The sequence below is a fragment of the Oryctolagus cuniculus genome, chromosome 11 (assembly GCF_051225735.1).
Source record: "Oryctolagus cuniculus isolate XC-2025 breed Fujian yellow rabbit chromosome 11, ASM5122573v1, whole genome shotgun sequence".
NCBI classification, from domain to species: Eukaryota; Metazoa; Chordata; class Mammalia; order Lagomorpha; family Leporidae; genus Oryctolagus; species Oryctolagus cuniculus.
This window is the reverse complement of record NC_142877.1, coordinates 7,531,836-7,554,724: the sequence shown is the minus strand read 5'-3', so window position 1 is coordinate 7,554,724 and position 22,889 is coordinate 7,531,836. Positions and strand designations below refer to the sequence as shown.

Sequence of the window (22,889 nt, the reverse complement as noted above, 5' to 3'; positions counted from 1 at the left end):
AAAGCTCATGTACTTTTCAAACCCTCTTCCTGCTCCAGTTGGCTGTAATGAGACTGTAATGAGTCTGTATTTTTCAATTTTCTTTGTCTCAGCAGTTCTTGGCTGCTGGTTGTTCACTGTATTCCAAAGTGATGGCAGTGAACAGAGGATCTACTTCTGAACACTGCTGCCCCCTGGATCTTTGTAGTGTCGTGGACTTCCAGATCTTGCAGATGTTTGGAAAACTGGCACCAAGCACTCTGACACATCTTCTCATTCTTGATATTTTTCTTTAAACTGACTTTTTACTTAAATATATTGTAAAACAAAGCTTCTTGTCATTATTGTAAATGTAACACTGATACCCCTGCTGTAAATAGTACTCAAACAACTGCAATGAATAAAACAAATCCACGCATTAAGTTCCAATTATTTTACAGTCTTTGTTAAAAAGAGAGCAGCAAGTGTTAGTGTAGTGATAAATTCCTGCTAATATTGAGACTTTCCTCTTAGTGTCTCCAAAAGAATTGGAGTATAATAAAGAAAGGAAATAACATTGAACTGTGTAAATTATATGGTTTTTTAGGACTGTATTCAGGGACCACCCAGAATCATGTGGTTTTTTGCACATTTGCATACAAACCCTCAGGTATAAACTTCATGTCAGCAGCTGTTGAGATATTCAGTTAATATTCAGTTAATATAAGGATCCATAAGGGATAACAAGAACCCAGCTTCCAGCTCCTCTTTGGTGTTTGACTCATCTAGAAAATGGTCACTGGAGCCAGGTTCAAGTTCAGCATTCCAGCTGTGCAGACATGGACAAGTTCATTACCTGAGCCTGAGCTCACTCACCCAAGGTTAACTATTAGACTTTCTACCAGCCGTAGGATTTCCTTAAGGAATAGGTAAAATAAAGCGTGTGGGCTGAATCATGGCTGAAGCAGAACTGATACCCACTAAGGTCTAGTGGCTGGGCTCAAGCCACACAGGTCCTCTCGGTAGTCATATGAAGACCCTCACTTGCATAGCACTGAACAGCCTGGAAGATGTGGGCAGCACGGTGAGGAGAAATGAATTGGGCAGTGTCTTTAACTAAGCTCAACCTTTTTCAGGCTGGTCTAGAAGTCAGGGTTTATGCAGTAGGACAGAAATAAAGATGTCAACAAGTGAACCCTAGAAACAGAATCCACCATTGGGAATCAGAACTCCAGGTGAACCAGCTCCTCCAGGGCTCGCATAGACCAGTGGGTCTGGGTACCAGCACGGCTTGGTTATGCTTGACGTGGGTGTGTGCTGATGCTAAGAATGGGGCTTTTTAAATGGGATCACTCAGGGTGCAAACGGGATTCTCCTCTGGGGCTGAGCCTATGTTCCCTGCTTCTGTGAAAGCGGGAGATCTATGGCAGGCAAGTTCGGGAAGGGGCGGGGTACATTAGCATAGGTCATCTCCTTGGTGGCGGTAGTGTGGCTCAGGGGACATATGGCAGCCCCAACTGATTCACGATCGCCTATTCTGTATTCACAGAACTTCTAGGTAGAATAGGTAGAGGCAAAGATTAATTTATGTACGTTAGTCTCTGCAAATTGCTGATATTTACCTTGTATATGTACAGCATCTAGCAGAGCCTTCATAAGCTATGTGTTTAATTAATAGTAGCAATTTAAAATTTGTTAATGCTGTTTATTTATCTGAGGAGAGAGAATGAGAAAAAGAGAGAGAGAGTGAGCACACTCCTGTCTGCTGGTTCACTCTCCAAATGCCCACCGCGGTTCCTGTTTGGGGCCAAAGTTGGGAGCTGGGAACTCATCTAGATCCCCTACCAGGGTGGCAGGGGCCCAATTACTTGAGCCATCACTGCTACCTCCCAGGGTCTGCACCAGAGGAATTGGAGTCTGCTACTGAAGCTGGGTACGGAGCCCAGGTACTCCAATGTGGGATGCAGGTGTTTTGATTACTAGGCCAAAGGTCCACCCCTAGGGTGGCAATTTTTAGGAATGCTAAGAAGTGGTCTCTGCCAGGTTTGGCCTACTTCAGACCTTTTATTTTGATCATTTTTTTGTTGCTTTTAAAATGTCCTCAAGTCTGCTAAGGTCAGATGTGTGTTTGCTCCTGGGCTCCTTGTGAACAGACATTGTAAACACTACTCACAAGGTGTATGCTCTTCTCTGGAATTGGATAGGGAATAACATGGATTTCAGTTAAAATCTTTGTGACTCCTTATAATATGGTGGCACACTGACCTTTGTAACAGGAAACTTCTAGGTCATACTGACCTCAGCTCCTTGTGCCAATATTTTGAGAACACTGTCATTTATGAGACATTGGAGTTCCTGAGTCATTTGGGCTGCATTAGTGAATGTACCTAGTTTGCCAACTTGATAGGTGTGATTTTAGGACATTGTCCAAGTTACTGAAACAAAGTTTGAATAAACAGGGCTAGCATCAGATTCCAGAAGCCCTTCTAAGAAGAGCTTCTTGCCATGGGCTTTGTTCCTTTAAAAATATCCTTTCTTGGCTTGCATCCCTCCATGTTATCAGCATGCATTAGATGCCACAGTAGAGAGCAAAATAAAAAAACAGTGAAACCAAAAAAGATAATAATAACAATAGCAACCCACATTGTTGGGCTCCGCGCTAGGCAGTGGGTTACAAGCTTAACGTGAATATTTCAAGTCAGTGCTCCAAGCAGAGCTCTCTTCACTTCCAGGCTCTGCTCAGTGTCTAACAAACCTTCGCTCCTATTCCAAAGTCATCTTTCCCTTTGAGGTTGGAGGTGTGGCGCTGCTTTCCTGGAAAGCTGACTGATGTATTACAGCTCCCCCAGTGAGCCAGGTCTTTGAGCCAAAGCTGCGTCCCAGGGTTAACCTGTGTTTGTAGCCAGCATGGTTTCCATGCTCAGAACACAGCGACAAATGAAGGCCTCAGGCAACTTCCTCTCCCTGTGCTCAGTGTTGCCTCCCACACAGCAGACAGCCAGGAGTACCCGAATCCAGACCACTGTTTCCACGGGTGGACAGCGTCTGAAAGGTGGAAAGATGATCTGACTTCCACACGGGGCGTGTGTTTGGGATGGGGATTGACACCAAGGAGCAAGACTGGACAGCACGAGCGCGACGAGCACAGAGCCGTCTGGGGGTGCGGCTCGGTCTCCACACACTGAGGGTGATTTCTCATGTCCTTACGCTTCCCACACAGTCGGGAAACACAGAGTGGGAAATCCCATCACTTCCAGTCTTTTCCAAAGAACTGGACATCTGACTCTTATGGGGTGACTCGAAAACTAGTCCAGCCTCATTTAACAATAAGAAAAATCCATTAGAAAAGATGCCATGTGGACATTTATGTGGCTAAGAAGCCATACCGTATAGAACTTACCGGTACGTGCCTGAATAACAAGGCTTCTCTCCTTTGAAGAGCACATTAGATTCTGAAAACAAAGCAGCTTTAAGATACTTGCACCTGGTAGCACTTAAGCCAACAGATGTCCGTGGTTGGTGCATCTTGTGGGATTTTGATCATAAGACAGCTGTTCTGAGTTGGCTGATTTCACAGTAGCCCTAAGACCTTTTCAATCAAGCCCAGATTTTTCAGCCCAATCTTTCAAGGCCTTCCATAATTGTTCAGCCATATGCCCAGACTTTCTTAACCAGAATCCCCAAGGGAAGGTGTAAAAATCCACATGTGAAACAAACAGGGGCCGGCGCTGTGGCATAGCAGGTAAAGCCACCATCTGCAGCACTGGCATCCCATATGGGCATCGGTTCGTGTCCCAGCTGCTCCACTTCTAATCCAGCTCTCTGCTGTGGCCTGGGAAAGCAGTAAAAGATGGCCCAACGCCTTGGGCCCCCGCACCCTCGTCGGAGACCTGGAAGAAGCTCCTGGCTCCAGACTGGCACAGCTCCAGCCTTGCGACTGGGGAGTGAACCAGTGGATGGAAGACACCTCTTTCTCCGCTTCTCCTCGCTCTGTGTAACTCTTTCAAATTAATTCATCAATCTCTTTTAAAAAAAGAAACAAACAGCTCAGGTGATTCTGAGGAATTCTGAAGTTTTCCCAGTCTATTTTGAGCTACATGGATTGCTCTCTTTCTAAGCACCATAGCATCTGTAACTTGGAGCCTGTAGATGAACCCTGCACCGCAAACTTCACTTTTTTGGAATAGGACTGTCACGCTCTGAACGCCCTCTTTCTCTCTCTCTCTCTCTCTCTCACTTATGGGAGGTGAACGTCGCTGGCCAGTTTCACAGCCTCAGGAAGTGACCTGCTACAATTCGAAGCTACAGGAAGCCCGAGACTGAGGTGTGGCGCCTCAGCGGCGTCAGAGTCCCCACTGTTTCCACCCAGCCATTCGTCTCCCCTCAGGGAAGAGCAGGGGGCTCTCGGAAGAGTCCTGCCTTCGTCGTTCACCAACGCCCGCGCCCACGCGCCCACACACGGATGGCCACTCTCGCTGTACTCAAGGTGTCGTTGGCGTCAGCAGCCACACGTGCCTGTTTCGCGAAGAAACGATGACATCACCCAGCGACTACTGATGACGTCCCACTGCTCTATGTCTACACTCGCTGGTTTCTCATGACAACGCTGTGAGGGGAGCGGTTCCTACTTTACAGACAAGAATACAGGGGTTCAGGGCAGTCACGGCACTTGTCCACGCCTACACAGCCCCATCTTTCTGATTCCCGTGCACGAAGTTTGCCATGGACAAGAGGATCTGTCCCAACCCTCTCTACAGATCAGGGCACAGCAAGCAGCAACCCACTAACCCCCAAATGACTGGCATGTTCAGTCCTGGTAACTGGACTTTAAGCATTTTGAGGGAAGCACAAAATAATTTGAAATTAATTTCCTCAAAGGTTTTTTTTTTTTTTATAAAATAATTAGAACAACTTCAACATTCAAGGCTATAAATCAAAATAACTTCTACTTTCATGCCGATAGCCTGTTCCAGGAAAAAGCCATTTCTGACATTCATAACTACAGATTCATAAACTTTAAAAATCAATTGTTTTTTTTTAAAGCTTCTTAATTAAAAGAGAGAAGAAAGGGAGGTTAGGGTTAGTGAAAATAGAAACATTTTCTAATGTTTTCCTTTCCATTTTTCAAAATCCATACAAGGGTGATTTTATAAACAGTTTTTCTAATTAAATAATAGTTCTCATGTTGTTTCCCATTAGAATATAAGCCCTCTGCAAGAAGGTAAGCTAGGGGAGCCTGGGCACTGTGGCATAGTGGGTAAAGCCCTGCCTGCAGTGCCAGCATCCCATGTGGGCGCTGGTTCGAGTCCTGGTTGCTCCCCTTCTGATCCAGACAGGCCCCTGCATACTCATGGGAGACCTGGAGGAAGCTCCAGGCTCCAGGCTTTGGATTGGCACAGCTCCGGCCATTTCGGCCATCTGGGGAGTGAATCAGCAGACGGAAGGCCCCCCCCCCCCCGCCTCTCTGTAACTCTGCCCTTATTTTATTAATAAATAAGTCCTTAAAAACAAAAAAAGGAGGTAAGTTAGGGAAGGGCAGGGGTATGTTCACTATCTTCTCAATGTCTGGATGTCACACAACTCTTTCTCCTGCGGACTTAGCATAACCCAAGTGATAAAACATCATTAAATAAGGGAAACTGCCACACGTTACTCCACAGGGAGCTTTTCCGCACGGTACAGGCGATTTGTTTCTCAGGTGCCTGAGCTTCATTACTGTTGATCATCTCCTGGAGACACACGCTGCATCACGGGGCAAATGAATCAGAAATAAGGGCACTTCAGCTAAGGTGGAGGCCAAGTTATCTTGATGTTTCTGTGTGGGGGAAGTTTGAACTTCAAAGAGGACCTGTCCTATCATTTATAGATCCCAAGCATTTAAGAAGCATCTGAGACCAGTATGTGAGTGCATTTCCCACAGTGAATGGTGGAGAAAGATACAGCAGTGGGTGTGTTCTCCCTCAGCTCCTGAGCACAGAGGAAATGAGGGACAGTTAACAGCGCCCGTTCATTGGTGACTTTTGTACAAGGTGTGGTGTTAGAAGTTTTACCAGCACTAATTGATTTAATGCTCACTTCATTTCTATACCCTCAGTACTATTATTATTTGCCTTTTACAAACAAGGGAACAGATTCTGAGAGGTGGAGTAGGACTCAATGTCAGATCTCCCTGACTCCAAACTTGAACCCTACAGGGCATTCCTCCACTGTGGTCCTTCACCCCCACCTGTGGTTTTCGCTGCTGGCACCTGTCACCTGTGGCTGAGGAGGTGGCTGCCCAGCTCCACCCACAGAAGGTCCTCAGCTTCCACCTCTGCTGTGTTGGTGCTGAGGCCCAGTGCCAACACACTGTGGAAGAACTGGAGCTTCCGTTCCTGTCCAGAGTGAGACTCCCAGCACGAGCAGCCAGTATGCCAAGACTCCCTGCTGGCTTGGCCAAGACCCTCTGCACCACCCCCAACCTCACCCTCACCATCACCGCGGTCTCCCCACCCCCTCCCCCCAGATGTCACCCCCACTGTGCTGTGAAGGCTCTCGCTACTCCTGCCCCTTGATCCTGTGCAGGCATTTTCCACCCACCCACAAGTCTTTTTCACTTGTTCAATTTCCTAAATGTTCCCTCAATTGTAGGCATTTTTGGGGTACGATGTGATAATTTGATACAGCTGTACAATGTGTGATTATCAAATCCAGGTAATTAGCATTTCCATCCCCTTAAATGTTTATCTTTTCTTCATGTCTAATAACGCTTTTCTTGTCAATTTTGTCTTGGTCTCTGCTTCACCCAAATTTACCATTATTTACTTAATATCAGTGTCACTATTTATGTAGCACTCTCCTTTTAATTGGATTCATTTTTAAGCTAAATATATTTAGTCTTCCTTGAGCAAAATAGAGGTTAGATCTCGAGTTTAATGTGCTACCTGTATTTTCTGTAATATACTTTGAGAATATATACCTATAATATATAGGTATATATGTAAGGTGCTTTAAAAAGTCATAAAAATGGAATTGAAAGATAAGTTTATTCTGGTGCAAAATATTTTGAATTCCATGAAGAATTTTTTCAGAATGTGCATTTGCCATGGACTTCTTAAAGACCCTCTGTGTGTGTAGATGTGGGGTGTGTATCAATCAAAAAATAAGTCCACATTTGGGTCAACCAAGTCATGTCCCCGGTCACTAACCTAGGTGAATAGCTTGGGTGGAAATCGCTCCCTACATTCTGTGGCTGCTAAAGGTTTTTTGTTTGTTTAAATAAGGCATGGTAGTTGAGGAAGAAAGATCAGGACAGAATGTCAGCTGACATCGTCCAAAGTTTCCATGAATCACTCGGGGTGGTGTTGGGGGAAGAACCTGGAAGGAAGGCATCCGTACAGCAGGAAACAAACAGCAAAGCGGCTCAGGAATGCAGAGTAACGACACCACAGTGGCCTCTGCTCCGCAGGGTGTGCCAGTGGCACGGATGGTCTGAGGCAAGGCCTAAGCTGGATTTTTCCAGCTCAGTGCATTTCCAGCCCCTCGCCCCGACTTCACGCTCATCTTCTGGCCCCACTGGAAACAGGCGAGCCCTCTGCATGTGTGTGGCCGCTGCGCCTGCGACACAAGGCTCACTGAGGAGCGGCTCTCGGAACGCTCAGCCTCACCCACCTGGCCCCTGGCAGGGCCGTGCTTGGTATCTAATTCTGGAGGGAGGGAAAGTTGGTGCGCAGGACTAATTTTCCTGTCCCAAAGCACAGCTGTGCTTGCCGCGGGGCTGTGATCTGGTGGCCGCCCCACTCTTCTTAAGGGAGAGTGAGAACAAGGGGCTTCCGCGGACCGACTGCAGCTGCCCGGGGTACAGGAACCCAAGACAAGGTTCATGCTGCCCGGGTGAGCTTGCTCAGAGGAGAGCAGGAGGAAGCCAAGACAGAAATCATCTCAGAAGGAAAAGGAAACCATGAAACACCATGGCCCTCTGTCACGACCAGAGTCATTCAAAGAATGAAAATGTCTACTTGTTCATTTCCTGTTCTTCACTGCAAACATGGATTGGGTGACACAACAGGTCTTTCGCTCCTCCCCGGAGGACACTGAAACATTGCATCTCAAGGACAAGTTGAGTCATTTTGGAGAAGAAAAAACAAACACCCTAGATTCCATGCATTGCTGGATACCGTGAGCGACCTGATAGAGATCATTTCTGTGTCGCCTCAGTCCCAGGTCACCTGCAAGGGCTGAAAATCTCACTCACCTTTTTCCAGAAGAGTTTGCCCAGCGGCAGAGACGTGGGTCCTGCCTTCTCCTTGGTGCCTTCCTTTGCAGTCTCTGCCAGTGTCTCAGGCTGCGGCGGAGCTGAAGGGCTGCAGCCTTTAGGATTCTTGGCGGCCCGGGGGGTCCCCGAGGGCACGGAGTTTGCTGTGTCTTTCTTGAGGTCCGGGGAGGTGGTGGGTGATTTCTCGGCACCCTATAATTTCAAAAAATATGGAGGGAAGATTCAAAATGATCTCAAATTCTCTTTTTTTCAAAAATGGGCAGGGGCTATGCATGTTGTTAATTTTCTTCTTTTTCATTTTCTGTGTTTTCCAAATTCCTAGTGTAAATAGAGATTTGTATTAAAATCTCAGAAAAAGTCAAGATGTTTTCTTTTTGGAGAAAATAAAAATAGAAGTATTTATGGACTCTGTTCAAGGAAGTAAGTCATTAGCAGTCGAGGTTATGGTAGGAGGTAATTTTGCTGTTAGAACATGGAATTCGGCTGGCGCCGCGGCTCACTAGGCCAATCCTCCGCCTTGCGGTGCAGGCACACCGGGTTCTAGTCCCAGTCGGGGCGCCGGATTCTGTCCCGGTTGCCCCTCTTCCTGGCCAGCTTTCTGCTGTGGCCAGGGAGTACAGTGGAGGATGGCCCAAGTCCTTGGGCCCTGCACCCCATGGGAGACCAGGATAAGCACCTGGCTCCTGGCTCTTGCCATCGGATCAGCGCAGTGCGCCGGCTGCAGCGCGCCGGCTGCAGCAGCCGTTGGAGGCTGAACCAACGGCGAAGGAAGACCTTTCTCTCTGTCTCTCTCTCTCACTGTCCACTCTGCCTGTCAAAAAAAAAAAAAAAAAAAAAAAAAAAAAAAAAGGAACATGGAATTCTTCCCTAGGCCAGGGGTCTCCAAATGGCTTTGCTCAGGCTCCTATCAATAAAATGCACCTTCAATATATGCATACTCATTTTAGTAAATATAATAACTTGTAGCGATCTACTAATCCACATGAGAAATTCAAGAAGGGTAAAAGTAAACATCATTACAGGGGCCGGTGATGTGACATAGAGGGTAAAGCTGCTGCCTGCAGTGCCAGCATCCCATATGGGCGCCGGTTCTAGTCTCAGCTGCTCCACTTCTGATCCAGCTCTGCTATGGCCTGGGAAAGCAGTAGAAGATGGCCCAAGTCCTTGAGCTCCTGCACCTGCATGGGAGACCCGGAAGAAGCTCCTGGCTCCTGGCTTTGGATTGGCGCAGCTCCAGCCGTTGCGGCCATTTGGGAAGTGAACCAGTGGATGGAAGACTTCTTTCTCTTTCTCTCTGCCTCTCCTTCTCTCTGTGTAACTCTTTCAAATAAATAAATAAATCTTTTAAAAAATTATTAAAAAAACATCATTACAATAGAAGTTGTGAAATTTTTCTCCAATGTTGGTGTCCTCCTGGGAGGGCATGTCCTAGGCTAGACTGGAACGTGGTGAAAAGGTCGTGAAATGGAAGGGGATCCACAAACCCCCTTCTTCCCTTACACTTACAACCTACACTTACAACCAGAAGGTCTTTAAATGTTACTTCATTCTGTCCAGCCCCCCCCACCCAGGGGTCTGAGTTGAAGTCCATTTCCAGGGTGTCCCATCCCTTCTGTGAGGGTCCATTGATTCCCACTCCCGCCCCCCTGAGTCACAGGATTAAGGAAGAGTTGGGAGAGTTACAGACACGACTGATCTTGTATGAATGATTATCAGTACTAAAAATCGCATGTCCATGTGACCTGACCTCTCCATCCTGAGCGTCTCCCTTTCTTGATTTTTTGCTCCAGGGACTTATGACTCAATGCCTTTACATTCTCAGAAAAGCATATCTTTGTATCGTCTGACTAAGAGGTGGGGAAAAACCCTGCCAGTGGAAGTGGAGTGTGGATAAATTTAGGAAGTTTCGCCATATTTTTGGTGCTGGGAAGAGTCTGATGTTTGACGTTTTAATAGGTGGGAAAACCAAGACCTAAGGGGCACCACTTGGCCTCAAATCTGGACTCTTCTGGTTCCAGTTTAGTTCCCATTCCACCCAGGATATTGCCTCTCCCAAGGGTGTTTGCAAATAACATGAACTTTACCATGGGATATGAGAGATTCTCGTCCCTTCCTTGGTTTTTGGTACTATGAGGGAGTCATTTGTTGAACAGATTCAAAATTCAAATCATGACAAAGGATGAAAGTATAGAAATACTCAATTCTGCAGTAACACTAGTTCCAGTAAGAGTGTGCAAAATAGCGTAACACTGAAATTCAAAATAATTCTGCATTTTATAGAGAGTGTGGTCAAAAGGGGCAGGCCCATAGTTTCTGGGTCAGGAATGCTTGGTGCTATTTTAGCCCTAAGTGATAATGAAATTACAGGGGACTGGCAAAGGGGAAGCACCTTCACCCCTAACTAAATCACTTAATTTCTTCTTCAGAAAACACAAGAAAGGTTATTTATTCTTAAAAAGCCCCACTTGGGGTTTGCAGCCATCTGGGGAGTGAAACAGCGAATGGAAGACCTCTGTGTGTGTGTGTGTGTGTGTGTGCATGCCTCTGCCTCTCTGTAACTCTGCCTTTCAAATAAATAAACAAATCTTAAAAAAACAAACAAACATGGGCTGGCGCTGTGGCATAGCAGGTAAAGCTGCCGCCTGCAGTGCTGACATCCCATATAGGTGCCGGTTCGAGACCCGGCTGCTCCACTTCTGATTCAGCTCTCTGCTATGGCCTGGGAAAGTGGTACAAGATGGCCCAAGTCCTTGGGCCCCTGCACCTGCGTGGGAGACCTGGAGGAAGCTCCTGGCTCCTGGCTTTGGATCGGCGCAGCTCCAGCCAGTGTGGCCAATTGGGGAGTGACTCAGCGGATGGATGACCTCTCTTCTCTCTGTGTAACTCTGACTTTCAAATAAATAAATATTTAAAAGAACACAGGAGGCTTTACTGAGAGGAGGTGGACACACTTTGATCTGAAGGTGACTGGGAATTAACCTGGGGAGGGGAGAAGTGTGTGCCCCGCACAGGGAACAGCTGCTCTGAAACCTTCATCAAGAAGACATGGGGCAAGCAAGCGAGGACCAGGACAGAAGCAGCACGAGTAGGAGTGGTCAAGCTGGGTGACCTCCCCAGCACCAACCTGTCCTTCTGCCTTCCTGGGACAATCTCCATTTGCTCAGGGGTCCCTTACAGACCAAGAACCTGGGGTGACAGGTGTTTAGCCAAGTGGTCAAGACGCTGGTGAAGACACTCATGTCACATCTCAGAGTGCCGGAGTTCAATTCCCAGCTCTGGCTCCTGACTCCAGCTTTCTGCTAATGCAGACGCTGGGAGGCAGTGCTGGTGGCTCAAGTAGTGGTCCCTGCCACCCATCTGGGAGACCTGGATTGAGTTCCTGGCTCTGCACTTCAGCCTTGGCCCAGTCCTGGCTGCTGTGGGCATTTTGGGGAATAAACCAGTAGACAAGAGCTCTCTTCTCTCTCTGTTTTTGTCTCTCTGCCTCTTGAATTAAGACAAAACATCGCAGATTGGGACTGAGCTCATCTCTGTCTCTAAGCAGGTCTCTGGCTGGTGTAAGCCGGTCATCAACCCTGCGAAGGTCACTGCAGTGGAGGTTCAGCACCTGGTGACTCTGGGCTGTGGATGTAAGTCCCGCTGCTGGGCTCTTCACACTTGCCATGCTGCAGTATTTGTCTAGCTCATGGCTGCCCCTGACATGCACTCTGCCTACTTACCAGAGTCACTGGAGTTACAGAAAAGGCCCCTAGGTCCAGGATTCCATATTCTCTCTGAGACAGCTCCAGCCATCCACAGATCAGTTGTGTGGCTGGTTCCCCACTCGGCCTCCTCTCCCTCTGCTAGTGCCCTTGAACCACTGTCACCTCGTCAAGACACGATTTCAATGTCAGACTTTGACTAATAAAAGGTAAAAGTGCCAGGCACTGTTGCTAAGTATGTGCCTGTGCTAGCCACAGTCCTGCGAGGGAGGAACCGATCATTATGTCCATTTTAAAGCAGACAATCTGAGTGCTTAGTGGGGAAGCAGCTTGCCCACACTAAGAAGGAGCAGCCTTGACAGCAGAATCCAGGGAGTCTGATCTCCAAACTCAACCACTGACAGGGACTCTATCTTACACCTTCTCGGGAGAATCATGTGTCCCCACTCCCAGGGCTGTTCTAGCCACCAAGGGAGGAAACAGCTACACCGCTCTTCTCAATGTCACTCCAGGGTGGGAAGGTTTGGGGTGATACTACTGTCCTTGTTCTCCAAGGGGTTACAAAAAATTAGATATCAGCATGCTCTGTGACCTTCCAAAGGATCACAGAGCATAAGGGGACACATGGCACATTTGGTGTATTAAAATCCCACTGGGGGCAGCATGATTAGGGGAAGAAATGTATAAAATGGTTTCACAGTGAGAAAAATATTGAGAAATGCATCTTCACTGATCAGTTTCACTGACAAACAGCCCCCTCTCTTCTCTTTGCCAGGGCAAGATCTCTCTGTGCTGGGAGACCCTTGAAAAGCATAGGCCATGACTCTATTATACCCATAGTAATGTGAAATTGTAGCCTATCTCCCTTACTAGACTTCGAGCTCCTAGAGGGCAAGTGTCATCATTGCATTCCTAGGTCTCATTAGACACAGTGCAAAATAGACATGAACGAAGGAACTAACTAAAAGGGACCACGGAGGGACACTCACACCAGATCCTGCTGTGTTGTATTCCCACCACCTCTACAAACACCCACTGGGATAAGAGCAATGTTAGGCTCCTTACTCCCTGCCTACCCCCTACCAAACAAGTCTCCCACGTTCTGCCAGCCTGAAACCAACTTAATAGTCTTTGTGTGAATGACACAGGGGAACACAAAAAGTCTAATCATGTTTTCAGAGGCAATCTCATGAATAGCAGAGTTGCCAGACTTAGCAAACAGAAATGAGAATAGAACATACATCATTCAATTTGAATTTCAGATCAGCAAAGAATAATTTTCTCAAATAAGTATATCCCCCAAATTACATGGAGCATACTTATATTTATACTCAGCAATGATTTCTTGTTTTCTGAAATTTGCATTTAATTGGGTACTCTTTATCTGGAATCTCTACCATGGAATCCTAATGTATGAGATTTGTAGATTGCATGTCACATGACCTTACTTTCATAGTAAGTTCTCATTTTGTTTTCGCCTTTGGGAGTGGGAAAGGGGCTGTTAGTAAGATGTAAGTAGGCATTACACCAAGCACCAAAAACAGTGAATGTGTGGCAGAGCTTAGGATCAGGTGAGCCTGCTGCTGAGAGCTTAGCCACCTGGAAGAGAGGGTGGGCACCAGGAAACCAGAGCGGGGAGAGGAGCGTTTCTGAGCACGGCGGGAAAGTCTGAAACAATGCCTTGCTTTGTGTGCTGTTGCCATCTGGCACTGGACGAGGTGTGAAAAAGTTTGATTCTGAGGCACTGCACATGATAAAGCCAAGAAAAAAAAATGATGTAGACTCAGCAAAGTAAAGCTGACACTCTTGCTACTTATAATAAACTTATTCCTCTTATTAATTCCAGACTGCCCCACTTTTGTAAACTAAGAAACTTCTTTTCTCGGGAAGGAACGCTGAGAGAAGTAAACCCAGGGGCTAGCCGGAACTGGCAAGCGTTGTATTTGCTCTCCTTTGCTGTCCTGGTCTACAGTCTCTTGGTGAAATCAAGGGTGAGTATCACAGTGTGTATGATCAGGCTGCGAGGCTCACTGATACACCTGATTTTCCTGCTGTTGCAGACTGCAGAATAATCTAGAAAAAAAAAAACTGTCTTAGATGAAGAGGTAAAGACCAATGAGCTCTACCATAAATGAGAATTGAGAACACTTTGGAATCATCCTCTTCCTTTAATTTATGGGCACATAAAACATACTCTTAATTAGCTCTGGGGCAAACCCTGTAGTCCCTGTGTCTGTATTACAGAGCAATTCCTCCAAGTCTTCCTAGTATTCCACAATCTGTCTTCCCATCAAAGTTACCTCAGAGGCAGAATGTGAACCCAGTGATTTTGGGAAGTCCAAGGAATAATAACACTGAGCTTGGGTGGTCCACTTATGGTGGCAAGACATGAAATCTTGAGTGCATGAAATGAATATCATAATGAAGTGCAGATATGGGGGAAATGTCTTACACTTTCAGATGTTCCAGGCTTTCCATGCATAGAAACTCCCAGTGGGAGTTAAACTAGATTCTTTTGTATGAGATCCATCACCAGCAGTTACTAAATTGTGGCCCATACACAATCACACCACTTTTTGAATATCCCTCCTTCACTGCAGTATTACCCATCACTCTACAGCCTTCTCTCTTTACAGGACAAAATAAGCTCGTACAGAAACTGGTGTCTCCATAGCATCATTTGTTTATGCAAACATAAATCAACTATGAGACCCCTGTATGGAGCTTTTATCTGCATACACAATCCGGGGACTGCATCTTGCAGCTGGGGAAGTTTCTTAAATACAGTCATTCAACTTGGTGCAGAATGGTGTATGCTTTCAACAAATTTTCCAGTATGCAGATCCAATTCAGGGATCCTTTTGAATGATGGTTTCAGAGGAACCCTGGCGACTCCTTAGACATTCAAAGAAGGCAGGTTCCAAAAGGAACTTCAGTGTCGCCCTCACTTGCCAGGGACATGGAGCTATAACTCGCTCTGCCTCCATTCACTGCTTTTCTCCTCCTGGGCTTCTATTTGGGTTCAGTGTTAGCTTAGTTAATACTGTGAATGGATGAAACAGACCACAGACAGATAAAAATGTTATCTTGAGGTTAGAAGAGTATTTCCCCAAGTGGAGGAAGCATACCACTGGCAGATCAAAAACGATTTTAGATTGCACGGAAAATGATAGTAACTTTCAAACAGTGAAAATACTTTTCCTTTCCATTTTTCATTCAATCCTTCTAACAACATTCTGAGCAAAGTTTTAGTCTGGTACTGGTGTGTCTTTAACATTTTCCTACCTTTGGCTAGCTGCCTTTTAATAAAGCTAGAAAGGGCAATTGAATCAGAGCTTACCACAAACAAGGTAGCTAGAACATAATATCTTTTTTATTAGCCATATTAATGGCTACCTTCTTCTGAAGGTATATAGTTGTCTATCTATGATGTAACATAAAGTTTTTAAAGGTACACTGAAATAGGAAATCAGCAATTTCATTCTAAAAATACTAAGTAAATAATAGCATATCTAATAAACATAGTGTCAGTGGTATGCAATGACCCACATCTGGAAAACGCTGGGTGGGAAGGCACAATCACAGAACCCTGGTCCACACTCAGAGAAACCAGTCTGAGAGGTTTATGACTCGGGGACTTCACCACACTGATTTAGTTTCCCTTGGACGATCCCAATCCCTCTAAGCTCCGTATTCACTGACACGGAGTGGGTAGGCACAGGGTGACACCTGCCTCAGGGAGGTGAAGACCAGGGTTCTTTGTGTTCTCCTGGGTGAACAAGATACAGACCTTATGCCTAAAGAGCTTTCTAAAGGCGAGTCCTAGCCTGGGGCTATCCAGGTGCTTTTTCTTGGTGCCTTTGGCCTGGATCTCGGAAGTCTTCTGACCAGCGTGTCCGTCACACACACTTTCTGCTTTGGATGCCTTTTGAGCAACAGCAGTCACACCTTAGAACTTTATCATTAAACAGAATCCATGTTGCTTTAAAATGCATTAATGTACGGTGACAATGAACTGCTGGCCTACCACTCCTATCTCCCAATCATGGAACACTATGTGGATACTTATCTTTTTTCAATGCTCAAAGACAATTTGCTAAACAGAATATTCATAGTCAATTTCGGGTACATATTGATTTTCAACTGGGTGATCTATTTCAATGAACCAGATTAATGCATCTCAGAAAACAAAAGAAAAGCCAAATGGCCAACAGCACTTCCCCTCCAAAAACCCAAAACTCAACACCACTCTCTGCTAAAGAAAATAAAAAACAATTAACAGGACATTTAAGCTCTATCTACATGATTTAAAATATCCAAACAAAAAAGATAATGCAGTCCCTACTTGATAGTTTAAAAATATCTAAATGATTTTGTCACAAGGGAAAGAAAAAGATGTCTGCAGACACACAATTTATTTTTGTATACTGGAGTCAAGGCAAATTCTGTCACTGAATGGTGTTCATGTCTCAAACTGATCATCTCTGACTCAGGGTTAGGAGCTTAATGGAAGCAGTTACCACCCACACCAATTCCCGTGGGTTTCGAGATGGCAGTTTCTGGTGTGAATCAGTCCATTCGGCTGACACCAGAGGAGGCTGGAACTGAAACAGCCCAGCTACAGCCACTCAGGACTGTTGGTTCAAGGTACAAATTTGCAAGAGTTTGTGCTGGGAATGCAGCTAGAAATTGTGTAGGGACAGAGAGTACAGACTGTAACCAGCACAGGAAGAGATGTCAAAGCAGCAAGGTACGGGAACCAGGTTTGCAGGAAAGAGGCCTGTCTGTGGGTGTTGTGAAATGTCTACGTTCACGAAACCTGCTTCGGAGACCCAGGTCCATTAGCAAGGGCCCCTCTGCTCTCTGGGCAGGAAAATGAAATTTTTTCAGTGAGGTAGGTTCAGTTGGGGCCTCCCTTCTGAGACGAGGAAGTGTTTTGATCCATGACCAAGTGAAGCAAAAGAGTGAATCAGGCCACTTGGGAAACCACGTAACATACCCACACCCCACTTTTGATACCTTTTTATGCTGTGTGGCTTCCAACAATGCAAAACACAGAACCAAAAGAAGACATGTTTTGACCCAATCATTCATTGAACTTGACCCTATCTGCCTTGTGGCAAATGAGCAATTTTATAGGAAAATGGACGTAGATGCCTCAGTCATATATTTTTTCCAAAGGGAAAAGAAATTTGAGAGGAAGCAATCAACGTAGCACACACGTCATCATGGCATTCCAGCTGTCTTACACATGATTATGGAAAAGGGATCACCTGCACATGAACAGCACTCTACAAATTACAAGCCCCTCCCCGCCCTGGGGTCTGGGAGAGAGGATTTTTATCATTTTTATCATTTTTTTCATAGCCTTGGAGACTTAGGTTCTGGCAGATTAGGATTCCACCACTATCAAAAATCACAGTGAGGAGGGGTAGAGTGGACATAAATGCAGCTCTTTGGAGAGTAAAACGCAATGCTTTACCCACAACTGGGCTCCTACCCACGTGGGGAGCAGGCGTACGGAGCTGGGTAAGCCATTATTTGTCCCAGTGTCTTTGAAAGCACTTTGAGTTATCAAAAAAAAGATGCAAGACACTTCTCCGTCACCGAGATAAACTTTCCTATGGGTCCCCTGAAATTCAAACCACGTGTTCCACTAGAGGCCACCGGTTCTGGCACGTGTGAAGGGAAAACATCTCGAGAAAAGATTGTTCCAAGTCAAATTTATTTTGAGGGGAACTGGCTGAAATTCTAGGAGGAAGTGAAAAATCTAGCCTCTCCAGAGTCCTAATTCTGCTCGGCCCTGCCCTTGGTGCCTGTCCCCTGGCAACTGGTTTATTTCATCAATGTCCTTTGCAGCAAGGATTTATTTGTTTTCAAATCACATTAAAAAAAAGAACATATTTTTTAAAGAACAAAAGAACAGCAGCTTTCTTCTAGTTTAAAATGGAGTGTTTTTTTCCATTCTATTCACTGTGTCTTTCTAAATACAATTAAAAAGACAGAGATCGTGATTTAATTATTAATCTTCTATTTAATTTTACATAAGAAATTGGCTATTGGGACAATATTGAACCAGAATTAACCTATCTTTCAGGCTTCCCACTGAAATTTTTATTAAAATAGTGTTAATCTAAACAAAATATTTTAATGACATCTAACAGGACTACTAAATTGCTAACTATATTAAATTATATGCCTATATGAATATGAGTACAGATAGATATGACTTGTGTGTCATAGTGCTATAATTCAAGCAACAAACAGGCACAAATCCAAATCCAATTCTATGTGCAAACCCAAATACACACAAACCTCCAACTACTTACCGTGTCTTCTGGATCTTTTTTTGTTTCCGCCTTGTTGGGTGAAACCTTAAACGTTTGAGAAAACACAATGTTAAGAACCACAGCTCTTCAGGATGGTCGCTAGTTCCCAGACACATGGTTCTTTACGGCGGCCCACTTCTCCGTAAGTATCAACAGGGAAATGAGAACTACTACTGTTTCGCAGAAACCCAAGGACCTCTGGGTAATACAAAAGTTAACAAAACTGCTATTTTATAATGAAATGCATCAGACCTTGGACATTCACTAAGAGTCTGATCAGACGCATAAATACCTCCTGAGGGCCAGCAACTTCCACTCTCTGCTGCTCTTATTCCACACACATGCGCAACGCTTGGTTACCACGCACGGTCCCTTGACTAGTTTTCATTTTATCTTTTGAGTTTAGTCTTGATGTTTGTAAACAGCCCCAGCACCTTTGGCTAGCTCCTCATTCATTCATTCAGCTCTGTTTCCAGGTCTGCTACGTGCCAGGCTGGGGGCTCTGACCTACAAGGTCAGAGAAGAGCAAGCAATGCAGAGGCACGGCCCCTACTCTCATGCAAGCTGAAGGGCCAGACTTCAGAGGTATCGGGACAGACAGTGCTCTCTGTAGGGTTTACTTCTCATTTGATTGGCAAACCTGCTTTAATGGCTCAGCAATTTCAAGGGTTATTTTCCAGTTATATTTATGATCAGTGATCCTAAGCCAACCAATGGCAATAGAATTCCATTACAATGTGGCTCATGGTGCATAGTTTGGGCTTCCAACTCTAGAAGTTACCTCGCCGGGAGCCTGATGTAGGATCCTGTCCCTCTTTCCTGTTCCAGCTGCATTAAAATGATAATGTTAACCCATTATAATAATGGCCCAGTAAAGGTCATTATTATATAACAATATAATATAATATAACATAATAATATAATAATATTATTATTATAATAACCCACTATTTTTAGAATGAACACAAACTGGGGCAACAGAATGGGAGGGGGTTCTGGGAAAGTGAGGAAACTACTCACCAGGGTTTTAAAGAAACTCATGATGGGGCTGTTAATCTCAGTTGTGTCTGCTGTCTGGGCGTCTGCCTTTGCAGCCTCTGGTTCTTCTGGGTCGCCAGGGACAGAGCAACTCAAAGTTCCAGTTTCTTCTCCTTCTTCCTCGCCAGCAGCTGCGTCCTAGAGCAGAACAGAGTTTTCACGGCTGCAACTTGTTGAAAGCAGACTCTGAAAGTAAGTTTTGCTTTGCGCCCCTTTCAGCCTTATCCCCTAATTCCAGCCATACTTCTTCTGCCCACGGGCGTGCGGAACAATCACAGGCCTGTGCGAGTCCCTCTTCCTTCCCTCCCCCTGCTGTGTAACACAGCATCTGCAGTTGGTTGAAGGGGCAATGGTTGGAGCCTGAGGGTGATAAACACAGCGGTGCGTGTTGTATTCCGAACACAAACACTTTTCTCCCAATTCTGCAAAGAGGTTGTGTGGGAGGCCACTGTTTCCCGACGGTGTGGCCCCCGTGTTCAAGGGTTTGTACATTACCCTCAGGGACGCCTCTATTTGATTTCCCACAGTGCGCACAGAGGGGCATCACTGTTACTCTGTTTTAAGGATCTCACTTGGGAGTTTATTGGTTCAAGGGATGGATAGGGCACACCAAGGAAGGTTGGGTGCATTCTGAATGTGTCTCCTGTGACCCATCTTCACCCCTACAACCCTGAGCCAAGATTCTGTCATCTCCACTCTAAGCCTGCAATAGTCCCCTTCCCAGCTGCTTGAGCTCCAAGCCCCTTCTACCTATTCCTTCCTCAACAGACCTCTTCCTCCCATCCTTACCAGCCTCCAGCGGCTCCCTGTGGTCCTCAGCATCAGGGCCCCGTTCTGGCCCAGGCTCTCCTATGTCTTACAAGGACTGGCCCAGGCCTAAGCCTCCAGCCTCTCTCTGGTACTCTCTTCTTCATTCCATTCTTCCTGGCCAGCTTTCTTTGAGTTTTTCAGACACATCAAAGCTACTTTCAGCCTCACTTATGGTCCTGATAGTTTTCCATCTAGGGTGTTACAGGCAGTGTTAAAATGGACATGCACACTTCCATTTCCAATCACTCCTGTGTGTTGATATTTCCTTGGGAAAAATTAGCATGAGTGAAATTTGTGGTTCGACACATATGCAAATTTTATCACTTGATAAACACTCTTGCAAAATAGGTCCAGCAGGTATGTCTGGGTCTGTACAGTTGTTGGGTTCATTGTCAGAGGTGGCAGGTGCTTGCATCAGACATGTCCAGGGAAGACAGGCCAGGGCCCAGGGACTGTGGGTTGACATGGTGAGCTTGTCTGGAGGTGGGTGGAGCAAGGGAAGTTAACTCAATTTTTCCCTCCTGGTCTGTGCGTCCTATCTCTTTCGCTCCATCCCTTAAACCCCTTGGTCCTTTCCTTCATCCCAAGGCCTTCCTCAAAGCACTCTCCCATTCTCCCCTGACTTAAAGGAGAGAGGAAGGAAGCTCTCATGTTTCTTCACAGGGATTTCTAACAGTGCTCTGTGTGTGAGCTGGGAGAAGCCACAGGAAACTCGGCATTTCTGAGCATTCTATGACTTCCTCCAGTAGTGGAGAGGGAACATGGCAGCCCTGCACCCAGACCCCCCAGACTGGTCGCTCCCTCTTCTGGGGTGGGTAACTTTTGGAAGCCTAGTGTAAACCGATATGGATTGAACCACTGAAAAACAATTTAATTAAATTTAATGACTATTTGTTAAGCAATTCTAGTGCCCTGTGTTTTGTAAGCTAATATAATTTCAACAAGGTTACTAATCCTAACATAGAATAATATATAATGTCAAGTATTTTTCATTTGTCATATGCAAACAACAGTATAAATAGTACATTAAATATGTGTCATTTGATCATTATAATAATTTTCCAAGACAAATATTACAACTGTCAGTTTTTCAAACAGTGAAATGAGGCTCAGAATGGTTAGGTTTCTTGTCCAAGGTCACACAGCTTGTTTTGTTTTTTCCCTTGGTCACTCTACCATAGTCCCAGTGGCATTCTGGCTGTTCTTTGATTATTCCAAGTGGGCTCTTGCCTCAGTGCCTTTGCACCTGAGCTTCTGCCTGCCGGGAGCCGGGTACCTTAATTCCTACAAGCTTTTTACAAAAGTCACATTTCCATTGAGCTCTTTTCTTGACCACTGCTTTAAATTGCGCTGGCTCTGTACCAGCATAGGCTGTTGTTGCTATAGGCCTCATTTCATTTCCCTGGCGTCCATGACGTCTAGTCCATCACTCACTCCCCTGTCCCAAGGATATGCGGCACTATCTGGAGCTATTTTCAGTTGTCACAACGAGGCTATCTACTGTCTAGAAGCCAGAGATGCCACTCAGCATCCTACAATGCACACGGCAAAGAATTATCCTGCCCAAAGGGGCAAGAGTACTGAGATGGAAAGACCCTGTTTTTTTCTTTAAATGTCCATTCACTTCTTTTTTTATGTTTTAAGGAATGTAAATTTTGTAAGTATAATTTTAGGAATATAGCAATTCTGGCCACCCTTGCACTCCTCCTCCCTCTCCCCTTGCCAGTCCCATTCTCCGTTAGGATTCATTTCCAGTTAACTTTGTACACAGAAGACCAACTCTATACCAAGTAGAGATTTCAATAATTTGCATACACATAAACAGAGAACTAGTTTCACAGTTAACTCTCAATACAACTCATTGAGGACAGAGGTCCTGCATGGGGAGTTAGTGCACAGTGACTCCTCTTGTTAATTTAACAATTAACACTCTTATGTATGACATCAGTGACCACCCAAGGCTCTTGACATAAGCTGCCTAGGCTATGGAAGCCTTTTGAATCCACAATCTCCTTCCATATTTAGAAAAGGCCATAAGTAAAGTGGAGTTCTCTCTTCCCTTTAGAGAAAAGTACCTCCTTCGTTGATGGCCACTTCTTTCCACTGGGGTCTCATTCACAGAGAGCCTACATGTGGAACATTTTTTGCCACAGTGTCTTGGCTTTCTATGCCTGAAATGCTCACAGAGACCCTGTTTTATAATAAAGATGTGACTTGGTCATTCTGGAGCATTTTTGTTCTTTTCCTCCTTTGTGTTTCCTCACATCATAGACTTGAGTACATAGTGGACACTCAATAATTAAGAGTGAGTGAATGATTTGGTCTCATCAAGTTTTACCATTATGTCTGCATATATTTTTCTTCCACATAGGCAAGCCTGCTTGGAGGTATACAGCTCATTGATGGTTTTTTCCCTTCATTTAAATTCTCCACCCACCCATCCTCCCCTTCCCCATCAATGTCTCCTTTCAGAAAGTTTCTATTGCTACATCGTTAGACTCACTCATGTTTTTTCTGCATTGTCTAATCTGCTGTCAATCTCATCCAGTGTGCTTTTCCCCTTACACTCTGGAGTTTTCATCCTGGAAGTTTGAAGATTTTTTAAAAAAATTTTTATTAACAATAATTTTGCATATTTATGGGCTACAGGGTAGCAACTCAATCTATGTGCATGTTGTGTGTTGATCTAATCGGCATTACACATTTCCTCTTCTGTGCTGCTACTCTGTGACTGGAGTCTCCAAGCTTTAAAATACATCTTGTCTCTACTTAGCTTTCTAAAGTGTGAAGTCTATTTCT

At 45.2% G+C, this 22,889-nt stretch overlaps 1 protein-coding gene across 15 annotated transcripts in view; it reads right to left on the bottom strand.

The window, feature by feature from the left end:
* Nucleotides 1–22,889, bottom strand: part of BCAS1 (brain enriched myelin associated protein 1) — a 114,815-nt gene that overhangs the window by 26,982 nt on the left and 64,944 nt on the right. For 8 of the 15 annotated variants that reach the window (XM_017350466.4, XM_070051667.2, XM_070051669.2 and 5 more), the window contains exons 5-8: nt 19,263–19,418; nt 18,243–18,287; nt 15,704–15,838; nt 8,192–8,404 (exon numbers count right to left, since the gene is read on the bottom strand). In XM_017350466.4, coding sequence (XP_017205955.3) covers nt 8,192–8,404; nt 15,704–15,838; nt 18,243–18,287; nt 19,263–19,418 — 549 coding nt within the window. The remainder of the gene's footprint in view (nt 1–8,191; nt 8,405–15,703; nt 15,839–18,242; nt 18,288–19,262; nt 19,419–22,889) is intronic. The other 7 variants (XM_051832663.3, XM_017350471.4, XM_051832661.3 and 4 more) reach the window with 1 other exon arrangement.